Below are 18,477 nucleotides of genomic sequence, written 5' to 3' on the forward strand. Positions count from 1 at the left end.
ACCAGGGTAAAATTATGCTCCAGCCAACAACATGCAAGATCTGTACTGATTTTCTTTGTTTCATGCAGGACTGTGATCCATGATAGAGTGATTCATTGCTCTTAGATGAATGCATTTTGGGGTGTCCATCTTGTGTCCAATGTGGGTGTTCGGGAGTCATGTGGTGATCGGGTGGGGGGCAAATCAGTGCACGCTAATGAATGCATATGCTGATATGCGCCGCCGATGTTTCGGCTAAGGCCTTCTGTTTTTAATTGTTTCTTGACTGCAGTTTGATCATTGTAATCTCTGCAGATATGCATTTGTATTGGTAGTGTAGAATACCAAAATAATATAACTAGTAGTATACAAAAGTGGTGGAACTCTATAAATATTACATTGTAATGCCCAATAAAATGACCCATAGTTGAATTCTATCTATGTTACAACGTTTATGGCTGTGTTTCACCAATACAAAACATTGTGATATACAATATTATTTTTTTTACAAGAAAATTTACAATATTAAGGCCTAATTTCTTACTATTTGCATGGAATAATATGCTCTACAAAACTCAGCAAGTTAGTACAGATACTAGAGAATGTGGAGTTAATTCTAGGATTAATCGTCATAGAACTTGTGCTTAGTAACCTTGAGATATTGCGTAAAAGTGGCTTAGATTTGTGCCTGCTTTGGAAAGAGAAAGATTTACCACAACTGCTTGAAATTGAGATGAAGAAATGAAGAACAAGGTACAATATCTACATTACTCAGTAACACTCTAGCATTGCTGTACATATAAATGAAACAGTGTACTGTTACATTTATTTTTCCATTTTTTCCATTTCATTCAATTACATATTACCTTTTATGTATCACGCATACATAAAAGAGCCCCAGACGAAATCTAAGCCTACCATACCATGCCACTGGTGAAGCTAGGAGTTGAAAATTTTCCGAATGATCGAAAACCATATCACCAGGCAACTGTCTAAGCAGCCAGAGGTTTGCATGTTATGGGCGACATTGCAGCACAAAATTGGCCCATATATGTAGCGGGAAGGGCAAGATAATGAGAGTGAAAGCATTAGCCGATACCTAGATAAATCACATTAATTACAGGGTATAAACACAGTAGATATTTTTTGGGAAGGAGATGTGACAGAGCCTGGAAACTGCGGAAAGGTCTACTGCAGTCTGCAAACCAGTAAAAGTCCGGAATCTTGAGGGAAGTCCACCCCAATTCCCTGTGAACTGTCAGTCACAAATCCAAGCTCTTACCAGAGTTACCACTGGATCAAGGAGTAAATAGGTGAGCACAAAATGTAGATTGGCAGAAGTAGATGCACGGTATACAGATTCAGAAGCTACTACAGAGGGAGGGGCTGCAAAGTAGGCCTTTGATCCAATCTTCGGTTTTCAGGTTGAGTTCTAACATCCTGAAGTAGTAACACCTGAAGGGTGCCAGACTTCTTTAACCAGGTAGTGACAGCCGCTCCCTGTGATATGAATCTCCCAAGGTTGGTCTCTGCCAAATGGAAAGGAGCACCTATGCCACTGAGCAGCCCTTCAATGGCTCGCTTCAGTGCTCCATCACCAACAACTTTGCTGTGTTTTCCCAAACCAGTCAGAATACTGGTAAGCAATTGAAAATACAAAAGGGAGCTCGTTAGTATGATGGTGAATATTGAACTAGGGATATATAATCAGTTCCCTGGTGATGGTTTGAGGCTGAAATTCACAAAAGTTCATTGATAATAATATACTTAATATACAATTCCTAAACACTATTAAGTTTTTTTTTTTTATCATTTAAACTATATACCGTCACTGTGTTTCAATTTTCTCTGACATAGTAACAATTCTGTTGATTTACACAAAGCCACCAATAATCAAAGCATTTCAAACGTTTAATTTTTATCACGAATAATGCATTGGTTTAATTTTTACAAAAATCCATCGATTCCATCCACAAGACATCTGCAAACTGCTCATAATAAAGTTACCTAATCTCTTATTATTAAGGGTTATGAGTCTTCTATCTTTATTTGTTTATTTTTTGGACAATACTTGTATTAATTATTAAACAAAAGGGTGATGAGACGGAAATACTTGCTAGAGGATTGTGTATGATCCAAAAATAATAAATATGGAGAAAGCTTAAAGAAGATTGGGAAAATATAAAAATAGAAAATCTCTTCTACTTACCTCAACAGCTTTGGCAGCTCATGTCCTTCCAAAACAACAGAGCGAATGTTTAGCAACCAAGCATGTACCATGGCCCGAGCAGCGCCAGAGGACATCAAGTGTAAATCCAAGCAAGATGTGGACCACACATTTTCCCACACATTCCTATTCTTTCCTTCAAGCACAACTAGCTGAGCTCCTCGTTTCTGAGGATACAATGAAGGTTAACAAAAGAAAATATCAGATGTTTATTCAACAAATCACTATCAGACAAGAAATTTTGTGTTAGTTGTGGAATTGCTGATAATAATTATCATGCAAGACTGATAATTATTGGGAGACTATGCATGTTGATATGAAAATCTTTCATGACTCATGGAAAGTACCTTGTGTTAAACACCACAAATAATAGAAACTGGATAAATGGTAACCTCTCACGCTGCATAACATGGGACTCACCATTTCAGCTAAAGTATCACTGACAAGATTGGATACGTACAGATTGATTGGATAACAATAGTAAAGAAGACGAGGGAAGGGACAAGTGAGCTTGTGTTTATTCTCTAAATTCCCCCAACTTGGAAGGGTTTCATTCTTTAAAAGGGAGAGGGGAAAGGGCAAAGGACCATTCCTTCCTTCCCCCCCTCCCAATCTGCATTTCTTTGACAGAAAATGAATCCACCATTCTAACTTCCATCCTTTTGTCTTCAAATCCTCTTATTGAACTCATTTTTAAACAGAAGTACAACTACAATACATAAACATGAAAGACACCGATTTCGGCTCAAAACATGGAGACTTCGGAAAAAAACTCTTGAACAACAGATAGACACCTCGACAAGTATTCATATTAGATAATTGTTGACGACCAGCATCAAGATTTTCTGGTTGTTCATGGTAATATTAATATCAATGTTGAGAAGGCTCTACAGTCACGCCCATCATTCAATACCACAAAAGAGTAGCATAAGTTACCCAAAAATAAATAAAAGAAAAAGAAAAAAGTCAGAGGCAGAAGGGAGGGTGGGGGACCAACACCAGAGATCTAAATGTGTAGAGAAAATAGAAGACATTGACTCCTTAGCATTCCTTTTTATCTGTAAATGGCAATATGTACCTACAACCTACCTTTCCACAAGAATTAAGGGTGGTCAAAACCAAAGAAGTTGCTACCATGAAAACTACAAAGGCAAACAAGAACGTTGTTCTGAATCCCGTAAGTAATTTGTTTGCACAAACAAATGTAATCCTCCCTCTTTCCTAGCAATTTAAATGAATTTAAGAACATGCGTAGTGAGTTGAGTTGAACTTACTTGACCAAAGTGCCATAACACATCAGTTAGAGCATTATAGAAGGCAGATGCAGTTGAAATATCCAACTGCTTAACTTCATCAAACAAGGAGAGTGCTTGAATCCAGATTGTATCCCTGGAACCTGTCAGTAGTCCATGTGCAACACCATAGACTCGATCATCAAACAGGCGGAGTTCTTCCAATAACATAGAGGCATCTTCCAGTGAGTTACAACGGCTGCAGGTTCCATTCATCAACTTGGTTAGCCTTATGACCATAAATTAAAGGTCTGTGACCAGTAAGGCAAGATGTAGCACAAATTTATATAAAATCCAAGCTACAAATGCCAAGAGTATCCTTCACTGTGTATAGGAAACAACTTCATCTAGACCAAAACCACAAAACTCTCTTCATCAGAGATATAAATCCTCATTCTATAAGTATAGTTTTTATTGAAGGTGTCAAAGGAAACTCTTTAGACAAAGAAGTTTATACTGCAGGAATCAAGACAAAAATGATACTTGCTGACAGCCTAAATAGAAGAGAATATAACTACTATCTGGTATCTAAACCTCTATAAAAACATTAGTATCAATGTATCATGGTAACCTTTTAAGTGAACATGAAGTTGAAAGTATACACTTCGTTCAGAGGGTTTGTGAGGAATAGACCAATACGATAACAAATCGAGCAACAAAATATCGGAAGAGGATAAAATGCTCTTTTCAAGAAGTGGTGCAATAATTAACCTGGCCCCTTTCCCAAATCCCAAGCAATGTAGAGATATAACAAAATGTTACCTTGTCAGTTCAATTGCTAAAATGCAACTTACCCTATAGTCATATTCACCTCAAAGTTTCATTCATGTACTTAAAAATAATAGACAAATTTCCGTGAAATAGAGGATGTACCTGCAAGCATTTAGAATAGCCGAAAAGGTCACCACATTCGGCTTTATCTCAAGCTCATGCATCTTCTGGAAGAGTCCTAAGATGCACAGGAGCTCTTGGCTGCTCTCATTAAATTCTTTGGAATTACGAGACTTATCAACTGCTAGCTGCCCAAAGATCTTCATGACTCTATTATGCTCACTGCCTTCAAGATTGCGTGCAGCAGAATTACATGTCAATATCATTGATGTTTTACCCCCTGACTTCTCATCCACTGGAACAATAGCATCAACCAAGTAATCCACTCCGGCAGATCGACCAAAGGCATCAATTATAGTGTTGTATGTGACTACATTTGGTCGGATTCCTTCCTTTGTCATCTCATCGAGCAAAAGCACAGCTGATTTCACAAACCCATTTTTGCACAAAGTATCAATAAGGCCACTGTAAAGAACAACATCAGCCTTCAAACCGGCTTGTTTAAACTCTTTAAAAACCTCCAATGCCTCCCTATATAAACCCCCTTTAGAATATACATCAATCAGAGTAGAGTACGTCAGTACATTGGGTAAAACACGTACTTTCTTCATCTGGTCAAACACTTGTCTAACTTCATCATACTTGCCTTGTTTACCAAATCCACCCAACAATGCATTATAAGTTACCACATCCTTTCTAATGCCACAGCTCTCCATCTCCTTGCAAACATTGAGAGCATCCTTGAACCTACCTAGCTTTAAAAAGATAGACAACAAGGCATTGTAACAAACTCTATCTAAAGCAATTCCCGCGCACTTCATCTCCTCGAACATACCTAGTGCATCCTCTAGCCTACCGGCTTTAGCAAACCCATCAATCACAGTACTATAAGTAACTACATTAGGCATGACATTCTTGGCCGTCATTTCGGACATAATATCAAAAGCCAAATCCATCTTCCCTACCTTACAAATCACATCCAACAAGGTATTATAAGTAAACACATCTTGATCAATCCCTCTAATTCCCATCTCACTAACCAACCTCATAGCCTCTTTCCACAAATTCCCTTTGCAAACAGCAAGCATTGAATTGAAAGTAATTCGATCAGGGTCAACCCCATTACTCAACATATCATCATAAATATCATTGACAACCTCAAATTTAACCCCGGCTTTCGCACAAGAATCAATAACAGCATTATAAGACACCAAATTAGGCCTCAAGCCTTGAGTTTTCATCATCTCAAAAACCCCAATTGCCTCTTTACACAACCCACTTCTTCCATAAGCACTAATTAAAGCGGAATAAGTATAAACAGTATTACCATAACCCCCATTAACAGCATTATCAAACACAAACCTAGCTGAATCAACATTCCCTAATCTACCCATTACACTAATCATAGTACTAGCCAATTTACCTCTTTCACTTACCTTCCTCTCTCTCTGAACAGCAAACTCATAGCAAGCAACAGCTTTGGAACTTTCGCCTCGATTTCCGAGCTCTCGAAGAAGAAAGCAGTAATCCTCAGACCCAGAAAGCCGCCCTTCAAACCCCATCAAAATAATCTGAAATTGAACCTCATCAATGGCGGCGGCTGATTGAGCAAGAACATCCTCAGCAACAGGGGAATGTCGGGTAGAAAGATTCGATCTTTGGCGATTAAAATGGAGCTTGGACACAAAACGGGTGGATTTCTTGCCGGAAAAATCAGGGGAAAGGTGGGGTTTTTTGGGGGTGGGAAGAGGAGAGAGAAAGGTGGGAGCTTTAGAGAGAGAATTGGAAGGAAGAGGAGAAGCAGAGACTTTGTGGGAAGTGAAACGACGAGGAAGATGAGGAGGGTGTTGTTGATTATGTTGAAGGGTTTTGTGGGAAGAATTGGTTGAAATTTGGTGGGGTTTGGAAGGTGCAGTAATGGAGCAATGAGGTGGTGTGGAAGACGCCATTTTTAGGAGAGAGAAAGTTGAAGAAGAAGAAGATAAGAAAGGCAGAAAGAGAGAGAAAATATGGAGAGGAGAGAGAAAATGAGGTGAGGTGAGAAAGAGAGTCAACAGAGTAGGAAGCTGACTCGCTGAGTTGAGCTCAAGACTCACTAACTCACTTCTTCGGCTATCCTTTGGATTTGTTAGGTTAGTTCAGACATTGATGGTCAAAGTGAAACCCAATGTTTTGTTTTTTTTTTTTTTTTTTTTTTTTTTTTTTTTTTTTTTTTTTTTGTGTATTTGAGTGGAAGTATTGCATTTTTTTTTTTTTTTGAGAAAGGAAGTATTGCATTTTGCTGCCTAGGTTAACATTTATTTATTTATTTTTAAATTTGGTGTATATAAATACTCCATTTGGTGATTTAGGTCATTGGGTGTGTTTCACCTCAAAAAAAAAAAAAAAAAAAAACAAAAAACAAAAAACAAAACAAAAATGACATATTTGACTTTTTTTTCATTATTCGTACTAACGTATATGAAATTTATTGTTAAATAGGTATTATTTCGAGATATTTTGAGTAATCTTTTGGTCTGTTAAAAGTCAAAATGATCCCTAGATTTTTAACTAGCGTTTCTCGTCATGAATATACAGTAGAGGCACAAATGTCAAGACTTTTTGGCAAGCAAAATGAGAAATTAGACCTTTTGTCAATTTTGACCCTAAATTGGATCGTTAAAAGTCAAAATGACTTTCAAAAACTTTAATGAACAAATATTTCGACCTAAAAATAACAAGCATGTAAATCATGACATTTATTAGCATACAAAACAATACATTTCTAGATTTGTTTATGCTATTTTTGATCTAAAAAAAAAATTTAAGGGCTCAATAGAGCCTGAAACTTTTATAATTTTTTTTCCCCTCACAAATTGAGAAATTATCAAAAAGGGGTTTTTTTTCAACATCATGCTGCATGTTGAGCAACATCATGTTCGATCTTATTGGATTTATGTCACTGTACATTTATACATTATATTAATATCAAGTTTTTATGATGTTTACGTGTATAGAAATAGAAATATACTCCATCTTAGAGACCGTGAAAAGTAAAAAAAATAGGTATGGAGGGAGTACATGATAAATAGCTTATTTCCTTGAGGATTTAAAACATTCTCCATTTTCTAATCAGCACAAAGTTACTGCCATCACAATTGATGTATACAAAGTGCCCCAATATGAGAAGTTATACTGAACACATTTTCTATGTGGTCAGCTGACAGACACCAAAACACTTATTAGGTAACCCCGATCGAGTAACCTTCAACCGACCTAATAACCCTTAACTAAGTAACTCTAAACTAATACGAGACCGAGTAATCCTTGATTAAGTAACTCCAAACCAATATGCGATCGAATAGCCCCTTATCATGTAATTCCAAACGAATACACAATAGATAACTCCGGTCACATAATGTGGTTAACCATGTATGAAACTTTGTGAATAAGATTACTAATTGAAAAACTTTACCAACCGTACTAACATTCTTGATTCTTATTCTCTCCACTCTTCATTGCAGTAACAATTCAACTAGACTCTCCCTTCCTCTGTCAATGGCTTCCGACGCCACCAAACATCGCCGACCACCACCCTCGGCGGCGCCACCGCGAACCCTAGACGTCCGTAAGTACGCTGATTCACGCGCCACCGAGTTGGAATCCCTACACTCAATCGTCTCTAATCGCCTCAACAACGACTTTCGTTCTCAGCGTAACAAACGCCGCCGTACTACCGGATTCGACTCCAAGTGCCGCCGAAGACCCCGGAATTCCGGGAAGGAGGTCAAAGATTCTGAAAAGGAGGAGAAGAAGTTGCCGCGAAGAGTTCGTAGGAGAATTGAGTTGACGAAGAAGAATCCAGAAGTAGGGTTTAGTGCTTCGGGAGATGGGACTAAGAGGTTGAGGACTCATGTTTGGCATGCTAAGCGGTTTACGATGGACAAGTTTTGGGGATTTTATCTTCCCATCGGATTGCATGGAAGGTGTTCGACGAAATGCCCTCTGTTTTTCTCCTTTTGTTTTTGTTAGTTGTTGTTGATTTTGTTGTTGTTTGAATCATGGTGAACTAATGAATTATACAGGGTTATTGATGGAAAAATCAGGTCAAGCCATTAAAAAAGCTGATTTTTTCTTAGAACTTACTAGCTCTGTGTTAATGAACTTTTTCTTGAACTAAATTGTTGCTAAGCATTACTTAGTTCTTTTGAGTGTGGTGCACGGGCTTGTGGTGTGGGTTTTGTTCTGTTTCTATTGGTTGCAAAGGTTTTTGGTTGTGGTTTGATAGCAAAGTCAGCTTGAAGCAAACATTTGGTAGTAGTCAGCTAGACTACATTTCCTGATTTGTGAATTTGTAATGGGATAGGTGGTTTAGTAATTAATCGACCTCTAAGTGGGGTAGAAATGAATTAGTTCATGGCTTTTTAATCGAATTGCCTCAAAAGGGTAGAACTTGATAGTGGTTGTGCATTCATAGTTTGAAATGAATCGTAAAGTGTTTTTGAGGTATGAAGTCAAGTTCTTGCAGCATGTAAAGTAACCAACTTGATCTGTCTTTTGGTTTTTGAGTAACTTAATGGAAGAAGTGGAGGAATTTTTTGAATTTAATGGACTCAGAAATATGAGTTACTCTGTATGATATTATCAAGTTTATTAGTTAAAGCTTCAAATTCTCAAAATTTGCGTGATTTGGTTAGCTAGGATATTTGGTGGCATGCTTTGCTGGGTTGATATTATGCACATTTATTGTCGGTACTTTGGTTCTTTAAAATACCATGGGTTTGCTGTATAGAAGTACTTAGTAGAAGTTTGTGCTAATGAGAAATTTATTTATGAAATTGTATTAGTATCTTGGAGCTCTGAATTGATTATTATGTGATGCAGTGGAAAGGGATCAAGAGCTCTTTTAAAGTGGTACAAACAAGGGGCTGTTGTGCATGATGCAAGCTACTACAGTGCTGTTCAGTTGGAGGGTTCAGAGGCAGGCATTTCTCATTTCCTTTTGACCTGAAATAATTATCGTCTATGTATTTATGTTATATTAATGAGTAATGAACAAAATGAAGTTCTTAGTATAGTGTTCAGCTATTGGCTGTGATTCCTAATGGGAAATTGAAAGGAACAGCTAAGTAGAGATGAATATCACTTACTCTTAGATAGTGCTCCTTGTTTTTTTTTGGGGGTCCAAATGAGCTGCTAGGGCATTACAAATTACACATGGGGTTAGGGGGATTAGTACTTGTGACTTATCATACCTAAGCCCTCAATCATTACAAATTACACATGGGGTTAGCAGAATAATACTCATATCTATCAGACTATCACATCTTTTTGAACCACATAGCTCTATATGAATTATGAACTAGATCTTAAGTGTATCGTTGCCCGCTGAGTGATACAACTGCCAACCTTTTCAGCTTTGGCTTTATATTCACAAATCTACCTAATAATAGTTCAATAATTTTCCAGGAAGCATTGTCATCGATTCTAAGCATGTTACTGGTTCCCTCCATGATTGATCATTCTGAAGACATTAGCCAACGTTTACTTTCAGGGGATATATATGGACGTGCGATGGTTGGTATGCTTTAATTACTTAAGGTTAGCATAGAATATTGTGATATTGGTTTTGATTTGGCCTGTCTCCTCTGCAGCTTCACCATGCCTGGCAGGATGGTTTTGATGCCATTTGCCCTGTGACCTTTATGTGGCGGCCATTGCATCAGCATAGCAATGTTGCCAAAAAGGACAAGGGAGCTGATGAGAATATGGAGACTGAATCAAGTTTTCAATTACGTCAGCTTTGGATATGGATGCATCCCTCAGCTTTTCGTGAAGGACTTGATTGTCTAAAACTCGCTTGTCAAAAGATGGTAACTCCCTGGCGACACTTTTTAATTTTCAGTCAGAAATATCCTTTCTGGTTAATTTTTATTTTGCTCATCCTTCAGTAAATATTCTGTTACTTTTTTGAAAAATAATTCTGTTACTTATAAAAGATCTTGATGTGTGATTATGTGGAGTTATGTCTGATTTTCCTCTTAGAAAATTTTGGATGAATGATTGGACATTTAGACGTCCAAGTATCAGATTTAACGACTTAGGAATATTTCTCAAGTTTCCATTCATGTGATTTTCTGATATAAATTGCTTACTTTACTCAGACTTGTAAGATATCTTAAGCTGTTTATAGACGAATGAAACAGGCAATATGATTGGTTGTGTGTCCCTTGATGGACAACTTGCAAAATTAGAAGTCATGGGATCTCGAGCATTCCGACTTCTACAAAAAATATTGCATCCTATTTCTCTGTAAGTCATTTGCTGTTGGTGTTTCAGTTTTGACCTGATGTTGCTAGTACTGATGAATTTGTATGCCCCTTGTTACTGGCAGTTTGGTGGAAGATTCTGTTGAGTTAAACACTGGTTCAGCAACAGCTTATACAAATGGATGTGAAATTCAGCCTAGGAACTACCTTGAAAATGAAGATTGTTTTTCTTGTGGTGCAGCAGTATTACTTACTGTTATCGATCCACGTTCCTCATGTCACAAAAAGTCTTTGGCCGCTCCAGCTGCAAATTTAGCCAATGAGCAATTTGGCTCAATGGAAGATAAAAGTGAAGAAAACTATGCAGGAAACCTGCCAATGAAGGAAGAGGTATTTTCTACCCTGCAGTCAAAATATGACAGCAATGCCTCTGTATCTAACTGCAAGGACTTGTGGGATGCCAGTAATGGGATTCATCCACCTGTGGAAGAGCATAAACTCTGTTTGGAGAAGCATCAAAAGTCTTTGGATTTCTTTCGCCTGAAGGATACATCTTCAACAAAATTTGCTTCTGCTGACGGTCACTTCTCAAGATTTTGTCCAATTCTTTTACTGAGAAATGCCAACGAGGCAGACCACCTTACTGGGTATCTCCTCTTGCCTGGATGCTTGTTTTTGTAACCGATGTATTGATAGTACTTCACAGTGTAAAATCTCCATACTTGAGTTTCTCTTATCTTCAGACTTGTAGGGTGGGTTGTTGGGGGGGGGGGGGGGGGGGATTGGGGGTGAAGAGAAGGAGAGATCAGTCTATATTATAGTGGAGGGCATTGGTTGGAGTGCAGAAGGTGGGGGTGAGAGAGAGGGGAAGATCTGCTGATTAGGGACTGATAAGTCTATTTCAGTGAAGGGCATTGCAGATTGTACTACATGATAAACCCAGGAATATTCTTATTACCTCAATGGGCTTGTCATGAACCTCATCTAACAACCTAGTCTAGGTTGAAATAGAGGGTAATGTTCTGTTTTAAAATGTGGTTTCTGTGTGGTTTGTCATTATGGTTTGTTTGATTGTTACTTTGACTCACAACAGGTAATTGTGCTTGGTATCTGATCACTTACATAGTTACCACTTCTAGTACAAGTTGGCTTTCCATTTTCAGCTCTATAACTGATAGATTTTCTTAGGCTTGAGAAAATTATTCTGCCTTTGTTGGTGTACCTAACAATGTCCCATTTTCACTCTTCTTTCAGATGGTCTATTATACTCCCTATTAGTTGGGTTAAGGCTTTCTGGATTCCGCTGATTTCTGGTGGTGCTCATGCCATTGGTTTAAGAGAGAAGCATTGGATTGCTTGTGATGTATGTGCATCCCTACCCACTTTACCTCTCGATGTGAAGTTCCATCGTCTTGTTTTATAACTCTAGCCTTCTACCTTTCAGGTTGGCTTGCCTTGTTTTCCTTCAGATTTCCCTGATTGCAATGCATATTCTCGGTCAACGGAAATAAAGGCCTCAGCAGTTGACAAAACTTTGGAAAAGTGTCCACCTGCTACAAGACCTTTTGAAATTCCTATACAACTTCCTTGGAACAGCAAATGGTTTTCTTCCAGCAGAGGAGCTGGAGAGGGTAACAGAATGGATTGTTCTAGCAATTTAACCTGTTCAGCAGATCCAGTTGGCAAGCTTAGTGATAATTTGCTTGTTAGTGATGGTGGTTATTCTGAAGTATTAGTAGCTAGGACTTCCAGAATGCTGACTTCTTTCATGAAAGAATTATCTAGTGATAATTTTCTGTTGTTCCCCAAGGGGCAAGATAGACCGACTTTATCACATTTAATGATGAAAGAAGCCAAGATCAGTGCCTCAAACCTGGCCACCTTGACGTGTGACAGGAGATTGTGTTATCTCCGAGTTGTCTTACGTGCTTTCAAGGAAGGTGTTTTTGATGAGGGAGCAGTTGTTTGTGCTCCTTGTTTATCAGATATAACATTGTTAAAATCCAGGTAATTACTCATTGTTCTCGGCCTTGAATTTTGCTTATAATCTCCTTGTATTCTTCTGTTTCAGTTTATTGTTTTGAAAATATGTTTAAGTGGTCCATCAAGGCTCTTGCAACAAATTCACGCTTAAATGATGCTGTATATATAGTGGATGGTTAATTGGTCAAGATGGACTGGCTCTTCTTTTAGTTTTGTGGCCTTTGTTATTCATGGTGTGAATGTGAATCTTACAGACTTGAAGATAACAAGGGCCTCCAAGTGCCTCATGCTTTTGTTGGCTCATACTTCAAAAAATTACCTTCTGGCAAGTGGGATTTCCAGATGCCCATGGACCCTGCTGCTAGGGAAGCTTATAGGCCACCAGTAGGCTTTGTTACCTCTGGATTTGTTCGTGGAAGGTACATACTTCTTCTCTTTGCTACTTAATGTTATGGCTTAGTTTTTCATTTGATTAGCAATCACAGATTTGTGTGCTGTATTCTTTTGGAAATTGAACTAGTTTAAACCTTAGTCTCTAGAGTAGCTGAGTAGGGGCTGTCTAATTCACCATACTACATATATGAAACTTAAATCTATGTTTGTTGTGGAAAGATTGTTGCTTAGATGACTTTGATATATACAATGTTCTTACGTATATGAACATGCAGCAAGAAACCAGGAGCAGTGGCTTTCTGTGAAGCTGTGCTACTTGCTCATCTTAGATATGAACAGTGGAGTTGGGTGCCTGCAAAAAAGAGGAGGAAGGAGATATTTGTCTTGGTCAGAAATTTGAGATCTACAGCATATAGACTTGCTCTTGCTACCATTGTATTGGAAAGACAAGAAGAAGACGTGGAATCCCTATGATGAAGTGTTAGCCTTCATGCTTTAATTCTGGTGCAACTTTCAACTGTGCAATGAGTTCCAGGCTCTCAGCTTTAGAATATTACAAATTGTGAATGAAAATATTTTTTCTTCTCATTTTCACAAATTTCTTTCAAGTGAGATATACAGATAGACTAGAGGGAAGTGAGTTCAAGCCAATTAGAAAGTCTTCGATTTTTTGGAACAAGCCAATGTAACATATTTTTTGAAAACAATGTAATGTAATCAAGCAAATGTTGTTGCGATCTTTTTTTAAAAGTTTTCAATTATTTGTGAATAATATGGTGTTTAATATTCTAAAACGCAAAAACAGGACAAATTACTAGTTATCGACATACAAGATAAAGTTAAAGAGTAAAGACACTTCAATTGGGAACTTGAATGGGTAATCTTTAATTTTGTTAGATTTAAAAATTTCTCATATTGGGTGAAAATGTTACTTTTCACTTAGCAAATTTGCTATTTTGAAAACTTATTAAAAAGCGGTGTAAATGGTATCGTAAAAGTCGATGTGAAAGTTTGTTTACCTCACAAACTAATTAAACAAATTCTCCAACTTATACACTTCTTATTATATCAATTTCACATGTTAATTAATTGCGTGTTCTATTCATTCGTGAATTAATATGAACTTGTTAGATTAATAAAAAAATAAGTAAATTTACTTGATATAATTCAACGTCTAATGTATACTTTTAAAAGTCGAAGAAACATACGAGTTAAAAAGTTTTATTACTCTTAAAATGTGAAGAAAACGGATTTACAATCCCAACGTCAAATATAGTGTACCTATCAACTTATGCAAGGTCAAACTGTTCTTGTAGCCCCAATCAAATTTCTAAGAACCTCTCAAGTTTCAATTTGTCATTGATGTAAAATGAGACTTTCCTTTGAATAGATGTATAATCATACATTCATACTCATCATACTCTTTTAACTTTTGAAATTTCGAATATTGAAAATACATCCACAGCAACCAAACCCTCCAAAGTTCTCCAATTTCAGAACAACCAAATACATCCAAAATCAATTTATATTCATTCGCCAACTAATATCTTCTGTAGAGAGAGAAACTTCTCAACACAACTATTCTTCTTCTTCTCTTTTTTTGGAGAGAGAAACATCAAATTTCTTGGTAAATTCATCACATCTGTTATTCAGATTCCAATACCCCACACAAATTCCTCTGATTTTCGATTTGGGTATGTCTTCAAATCTCTGATTTCTTCCCTAATTATGGTAAATTATCTAATTTTGATGATTTATTGACTATTTTGATCCCCCTTCTTTTTTTTTTTTTCCTGGGTTTGAAGAACTTTTAAGGTAGATAAATAAATATGGCAAGAATAAAGCCCCAAGCTTTGTTACAGCAAAGCAAGAAGAAGAAGGCGCCAAGTAGGATCAGTCTCACCACTATAATTCTGTTCAGCTTGATTGTTTTCATGGTTGTCTTCTTCATCTTCTCTGCTTATAGGCATTTTTCTCACAGGTATCTTTCAATTTTTATGTTTTTCTAAATATTTTCTCCGTATTTGTTTTTGTAATTTGGAGAATTTATACTCTTTTTCAGTTTATTTTAGGTTCTGGGATTTTGAGGGAAAATAGAAAGAAACTTGATTTGGGTTGTATAATTTGGATCATTGGTTGAATATTGGTGCAAATTTTGTTTTGGCTCAATAAAAATGTATGCTTTTTATGAGAATGATGAATTGGGTTTGCAAAGGGAGAAAAAGTATATTTAAGTTTGGAAATTTTGAGCTCAATTTGTACTTTTCATGTGGATTTTTGTTGAAAATCACAATTTAGTGTTGCTTTGATTGGGGGAGAGCAATTGTGTTTGTTGTTGGGGCAGTTTTCACTCTGATCTTGGCTCAATTGAAAGAAATTTCAGCTTGAATATGCAATTCCCAATTTAGTTTCTGATTTGGAGTTTAAGTTTGGGAAGCTTCAGAAATAGTTTGCTTCTGTTTTATGGGTTTCAGTTGATTAATTTCAATCTAGAGCTGATCAACTTGGGGAGTGCAAGTGTGTATTATATTGGTGCTTTTTTTTTTTTTTTTTTTAATCTAATTAATTTCACGAGATCTTTTTAGCAATTTTTCTGCAACAATGTGCTGTAATTTACAGAATTCATGATAATTTTGGGGATAGTGCATATGTTGAGAGCTGTTTCTTGCTATAATAGGTTATTGACAGCATTTTCTTTTCTTTTGTTGATAATCTCTGCTAGGTCAGTGAACCCAGATGAACCGGTACGTTATACTAGTCGTAAGGTAAAAATGTTAGTATTAATTCAGTATATTTATGCTATGTACACCACTAGTATTGATCAATGTTTAATATTTTTTGTTCAATTGATAACTAGTTGCCAGCTCTTGCAGACTAAGCAAGCCATCAGGTCATTTATGCAATTATGCCTCATTTCTTTTAACCTATTTTTTTCCCCTATGTAATAGGTTGGTGAATTGAAGAATATTGATGTTCCGAAATATGCGGTATGTGTTGCTTTTATTTCTCTTCTTACTTGTTTCAAAGTATTTTGGTTATGATACTCCTTTGTTATATTCTTCCCCTTGTCCAGTATTAATTAGTCATATTTTTCCAACCCTCCTAACTAAGTATTCACCATGAATTATTAAAACTTCCATTGCAGTAGCTGTCTTCTTCTCATCCTTTCTCCACCATGACTTTAAAATGATTCTTTTGGGCCTATGTCAGAGAACACTTGATATTATCTACTTCTGTCTTGGGAAATTTGGCAAGAGTTTCAGGACAACCTGAAATGGAATATGTGACTATTATTGCTGGATATAGGGAGAATCTTGTGGTTATTTGCAAGTTTCTTCCTCTATATTCCTCAGCTTGGTCTTGCTTTAGCCTCATGAAACCTTGGTTTCTTTTTACTGAGCTATTTATCTTTGTCTTATGCTAGATTATCCAAACATCAAAAGGCGCCATCGCTGTGGAACTGTTTAAGGATGGATCTCCTGAAATTGTTGATGAGTTTATCGAGTTATGGTGAGTACAAAATCAGAACTTTCAGTTAGTTAGTAATTACTCTAGAGTCTGGAGTAAAATTCAGTGATTTTTTTTTGGCCTTCTCTGTTTGTTTGACTGCTTTGATGCCTCGAGCCTGTAGAGGTTAAATACATGAGACTTATGGTCTGCAATATCAAGAAGTTGATCTCAAAGTCTGCCCCTATGATGCCTAGACCACTGACTTAACTTTTTTGTTCTGATGCTTTTTGTGAGTAATGGGACTGTGGCCTTACAATCTTTTTCTCTCTCGCCACACACACACACTGTCACATGAAAGCATGCACTCATACACATTCACTTTCTTGTCTTTTCTTTTTCCTGTTTGGGGAAAGTGGTGGCGGGTAGAATTTTTTACTGCTAGGCGTGATTTGTGTTAATTACGGTCATATCTGATGAATTTTATTTTGCAGTCAGAAAGGACATTTCAAAGGGATGCAATTTCACCGTGTGATAAAGCATTATGTGATACAGGCAGGGGATATCCACAGTATTGGACCTGCTGAACAATGGACCCTTAAGGGGAAACACTACAGCCAGCTTGATAGAAGGTATACTTGCTTTAAAACCATCACTGTGTGTTTGTGGGTTTTTCGTTATTGTTGTTTTTGCACAGCTATACACAAAATGTCATTTCTATGCAGTGTTAAGCACGAGGCTTTTATGCTTGGAACCTCCAAGTCAAAGCATGATAGCAAAGGATTTGAGCTCTATATAACAACAGCACCTATTCCCGATCTAAATGAAAAAATTACTGTATTTGGAAGAGTTACTAAGGGAGAGGAGGTTGTCCAGGTAAATATTTTCTTCCAACTGATGTGTTCATCTACTTATAAGGAGACACAATTTTTTTCTTCCCCTTTTGATAAATGTTGTTACTTATAACTCTTGGTAATTACTTTCGACTATGTTCAGGAAATTGAGGAGGTGGACACGGATGATCATTATGTACCTAAATCCGTCATTGGCATTATGGATGTGACCCTTGAACAGAAGTTATAAACATTTTTTTTTTCCCTGTTTTAAGTTCAACAGCTGTGCTCTACTGCTCTTCATTGCAGAAATTCCTTCTCCGTGGTTTCCTTAGCAGAGTCTACAGATGCAAATACTTGTGAACTTCTCAAACTTTTTCGCTGTTTGGTTGTGTTGGGGGACTTAGAAGAAATCTAGTCTCTTGTATGTTGTTCCTTTCCAACTCTGCTGAAAAAAAGTTGAACAGAAGGGATGATATATGATGATATAGTACGAGTTTTTTTTTTTTTTGTTTCCTTCTTCGGATTAGCAGTGAGATTATAGTAGCAGTAGAATTTTGCTGTGTAGGTATCTTTGAAAAATCAGAACTTTACGCTCTAGCTCAATGGTTCTTGCTCTGTTTTGTTGATTTTTTTTGTTTTTTGTTTTTTTTTTTTTTTTTCTTTTCGTTTTTGGCAGTTCAATGTTAGTTACTGCTTCTTGAATATACTATGGCTTTGACTTTGAATGGAAAATTAGTTTGTCAGATCTCCAACAAACTATAGGCTCTTGCTCTATTTGGCTCTACTACATCTTTGTATTCCTTCTGATTGATGTTTTTAGATTATTATACAGCTGCGTTAAACCCCAACGTGCAGGGACACCATGAATGCATGAATGTTTGTGCCATGATGCTCCCTCAAGTGAGGTCTGTGCAAGTGCTGACACTTGAGGTACACCGTACACACTACAGCTGCTGCGCAGGCCCTAAGGAGATGCACACACTAGCGTACGTGTCCAAAAAACTACCGAAATTTATTGACTCAAAGCCATTCCTATACTAAAATTGAATCTATCCGACTGAAATTGGTCTAATCAATTTGCTGATGGCTCTCAAAACTAATCGTGGAGATAATTTGTGCATTGAACGAGCTTAATATTCTAATTACAAGCAGTTAACATCATAATTAATTAATGAAAATCCTAGCTACTCCGTAGTAAATTTTGTTCCATGTTTGTAGGGATACAATATCATTCCAATTAT

At 36.9% G+C, this 18,477-nt stretch overlaps 3 protein-coding genes across 4 annotated transcripts; 2 read left to right on the top strand and 1 right to left on the bottom strand.

The window, feature by feature from the left end:
• Positions 1-721: 721 nt before the first annotated feature.
• LOC145567074 (pentatricopeptide repeat-containing protein GUN1, chloroplastic-like) lies at positions 722-6,278 on the bottom strand. The gene is made up of 4 exons (XM_081626304.1): positions 4,372-6,278; positions 3,481-3,697; positions 2,189-2,373; positions 722-1,615 (listed from the first exon to the last, which is right to left on the bottom strand). The coding sequence occupies exons 1-4, from the start codon at positions 6,276-6,278 to the stop codon at positions 1,351-1,353; spliced, it is 2,574 nt and encodes an 857-aa protein (XP_081482430.1). The 3' UTR covers positions 722-1,350.
• Positions 6,279-7,812: 1,534 nt separating this feature from the next.
• LOC145568119 (ribonucleases P/MRP protein subunit POP1-like) lies at positions 7,813-13,637 on the top strand. The gene is made up of 10 exons (XM_081627548.1): positions 7,813-8,294; positions 9,193-9,289; positions 9,778-9,885; positions 9,963-10,181; positions 10,502-10,620; positions 10,703-11,224; positions 11,832-11,940; positions 12,022-12,584; positions 12,815-12,979; positions 13,229-13,637. Exons 1-10 carry the CDS (start codon positions 7,867-7,869, stop codon positions 13,425-13,427), a joined length of 2,529 nt encoding a protein of 842 aa, XP_081483674.1. The 5' UTR covers positions 7,813-7,866; the 3' UTR covers positions 13,428-13,637.
• A 753-nt stretch (positions 13,638-14,390) lies between these two features.
• LOC145568120 (peptidyl-prolyl cis-trans isomerase CYP21-4-like) lies at positions 14,391-17,833 on the top strand. Of its 2 annotated transcripts, none has more exons than XM_081627550.1 (8): positions 14,391-14,647; positions 14,759-14,934; positions 15,676-15,697; positions 15,902-15,940; positions 16,378-16,463; positions 16,895-17,032; positions 17,126-17,276; positions 17,397-17,833. In XM_081627550.1, exons 2-8 carry the CDS (start codon positions 14,783-14,785, stop codon positions 17,481-17,483), a joined length of 675 nt encoding a protein of 224 aa, XP_081483676.1. In that variant the 5' UTR covers positions 14,391-14,647; positions 14,759-14,782; the 3' UTR covers positions 17,484-17,833. The 2 variants fall into 2 exon arrangements, with proteins under 2 accessions (XP_081483676.1, XP_081483675.1); XM_081627549.1 differs by having other exon boundaries at positions 14,395-14,647; positions 15,676-15,718.
• The last annotated feature ends 644 nt before the right edge of the window (positions 17,834-18,477 follow it).

This window comes from Chenopodium album, chromosome 11, assembly GCF_948465745.1.
Source record: "Chenopodium album chromosome 11, dcCheAlbu1.1, whole genome shotgun sequence".
Taxonomy (NCBI): Eukaryota; Viridiplantae; Streptophyta; class Magnoliopsida; order Caryophyllales; family Amaranthaceae; genus Chenopodium; species Chenopodium album.

Excerpts from the sequence above, each read along its gene's own strand:
- LOC145568120 (XM_081627549.1), top strand. The coding sequence starts at position 14,783 with ATGGCAAGAATAAAGCCCCAAGCTTTGTTACAGCAAAGCAAGAAGAAG. Across the intron at positions 15,941-16,377 it reads TTGATGTTCCGAAATATGCG|ATTATCCAAACATCAAAAGG; the intron begins GTATGTGTTGCT and ends GTCTTATGCTAG. Across the intron at positions 16,464-16,894 it reads GATGAGTTTATCGAGTTATG|TCAGAAAGGACATTTCAAAG; the intron begins GTGAGTACAAAA and ends TTTATTTTGCAG.
- LOC145567074 (XM_081626304.1), bottom strand. The coding sequence starts at position 6,278 with ATGGCGTCTTCCACACCACCTCATTGCTCCATTACTGCACCTTCCAAA. Across the intron at positions 3,698-4,371 it reads GCTATTCTAAATGCTTGCAG|CCGTTGTAACTCACTGGAAG; the intron begins GTACATCCTCTA and ends TGGAACCTGCAG. Across the intron at positions 1,616-2,188 it reads GAGCTGCCAAAGCTGTTGAG|TATTCTGACTGGTTTGGGAA; the intron begins GTAAGTAGAAGA and ends ATTGCTTACCAG.
- LOC145568119 (XM_081627548.1), top strand. The coding sequence starts at position 7,867 with ATGGCTTCCGACGCCACCAAACATCGCCGACCACCACCCTCGGCGGCG. Across the intron at positions 11,225-11,831 it reads GAGGCAGACCACCTTACTGG|ATGGTCTATTATACTCCCTA; the intron begins GTATCTCCTCTT and ends CTCTTCTTTCAG. Across the intron at positions 11,941-12,021 it reads AGCATTGGATTGCTTGTGAT|GTTGGCTTGCCTTGTTTTCC; the intron begins GTATGTGCATCC and ends TCTACCTTTCAG.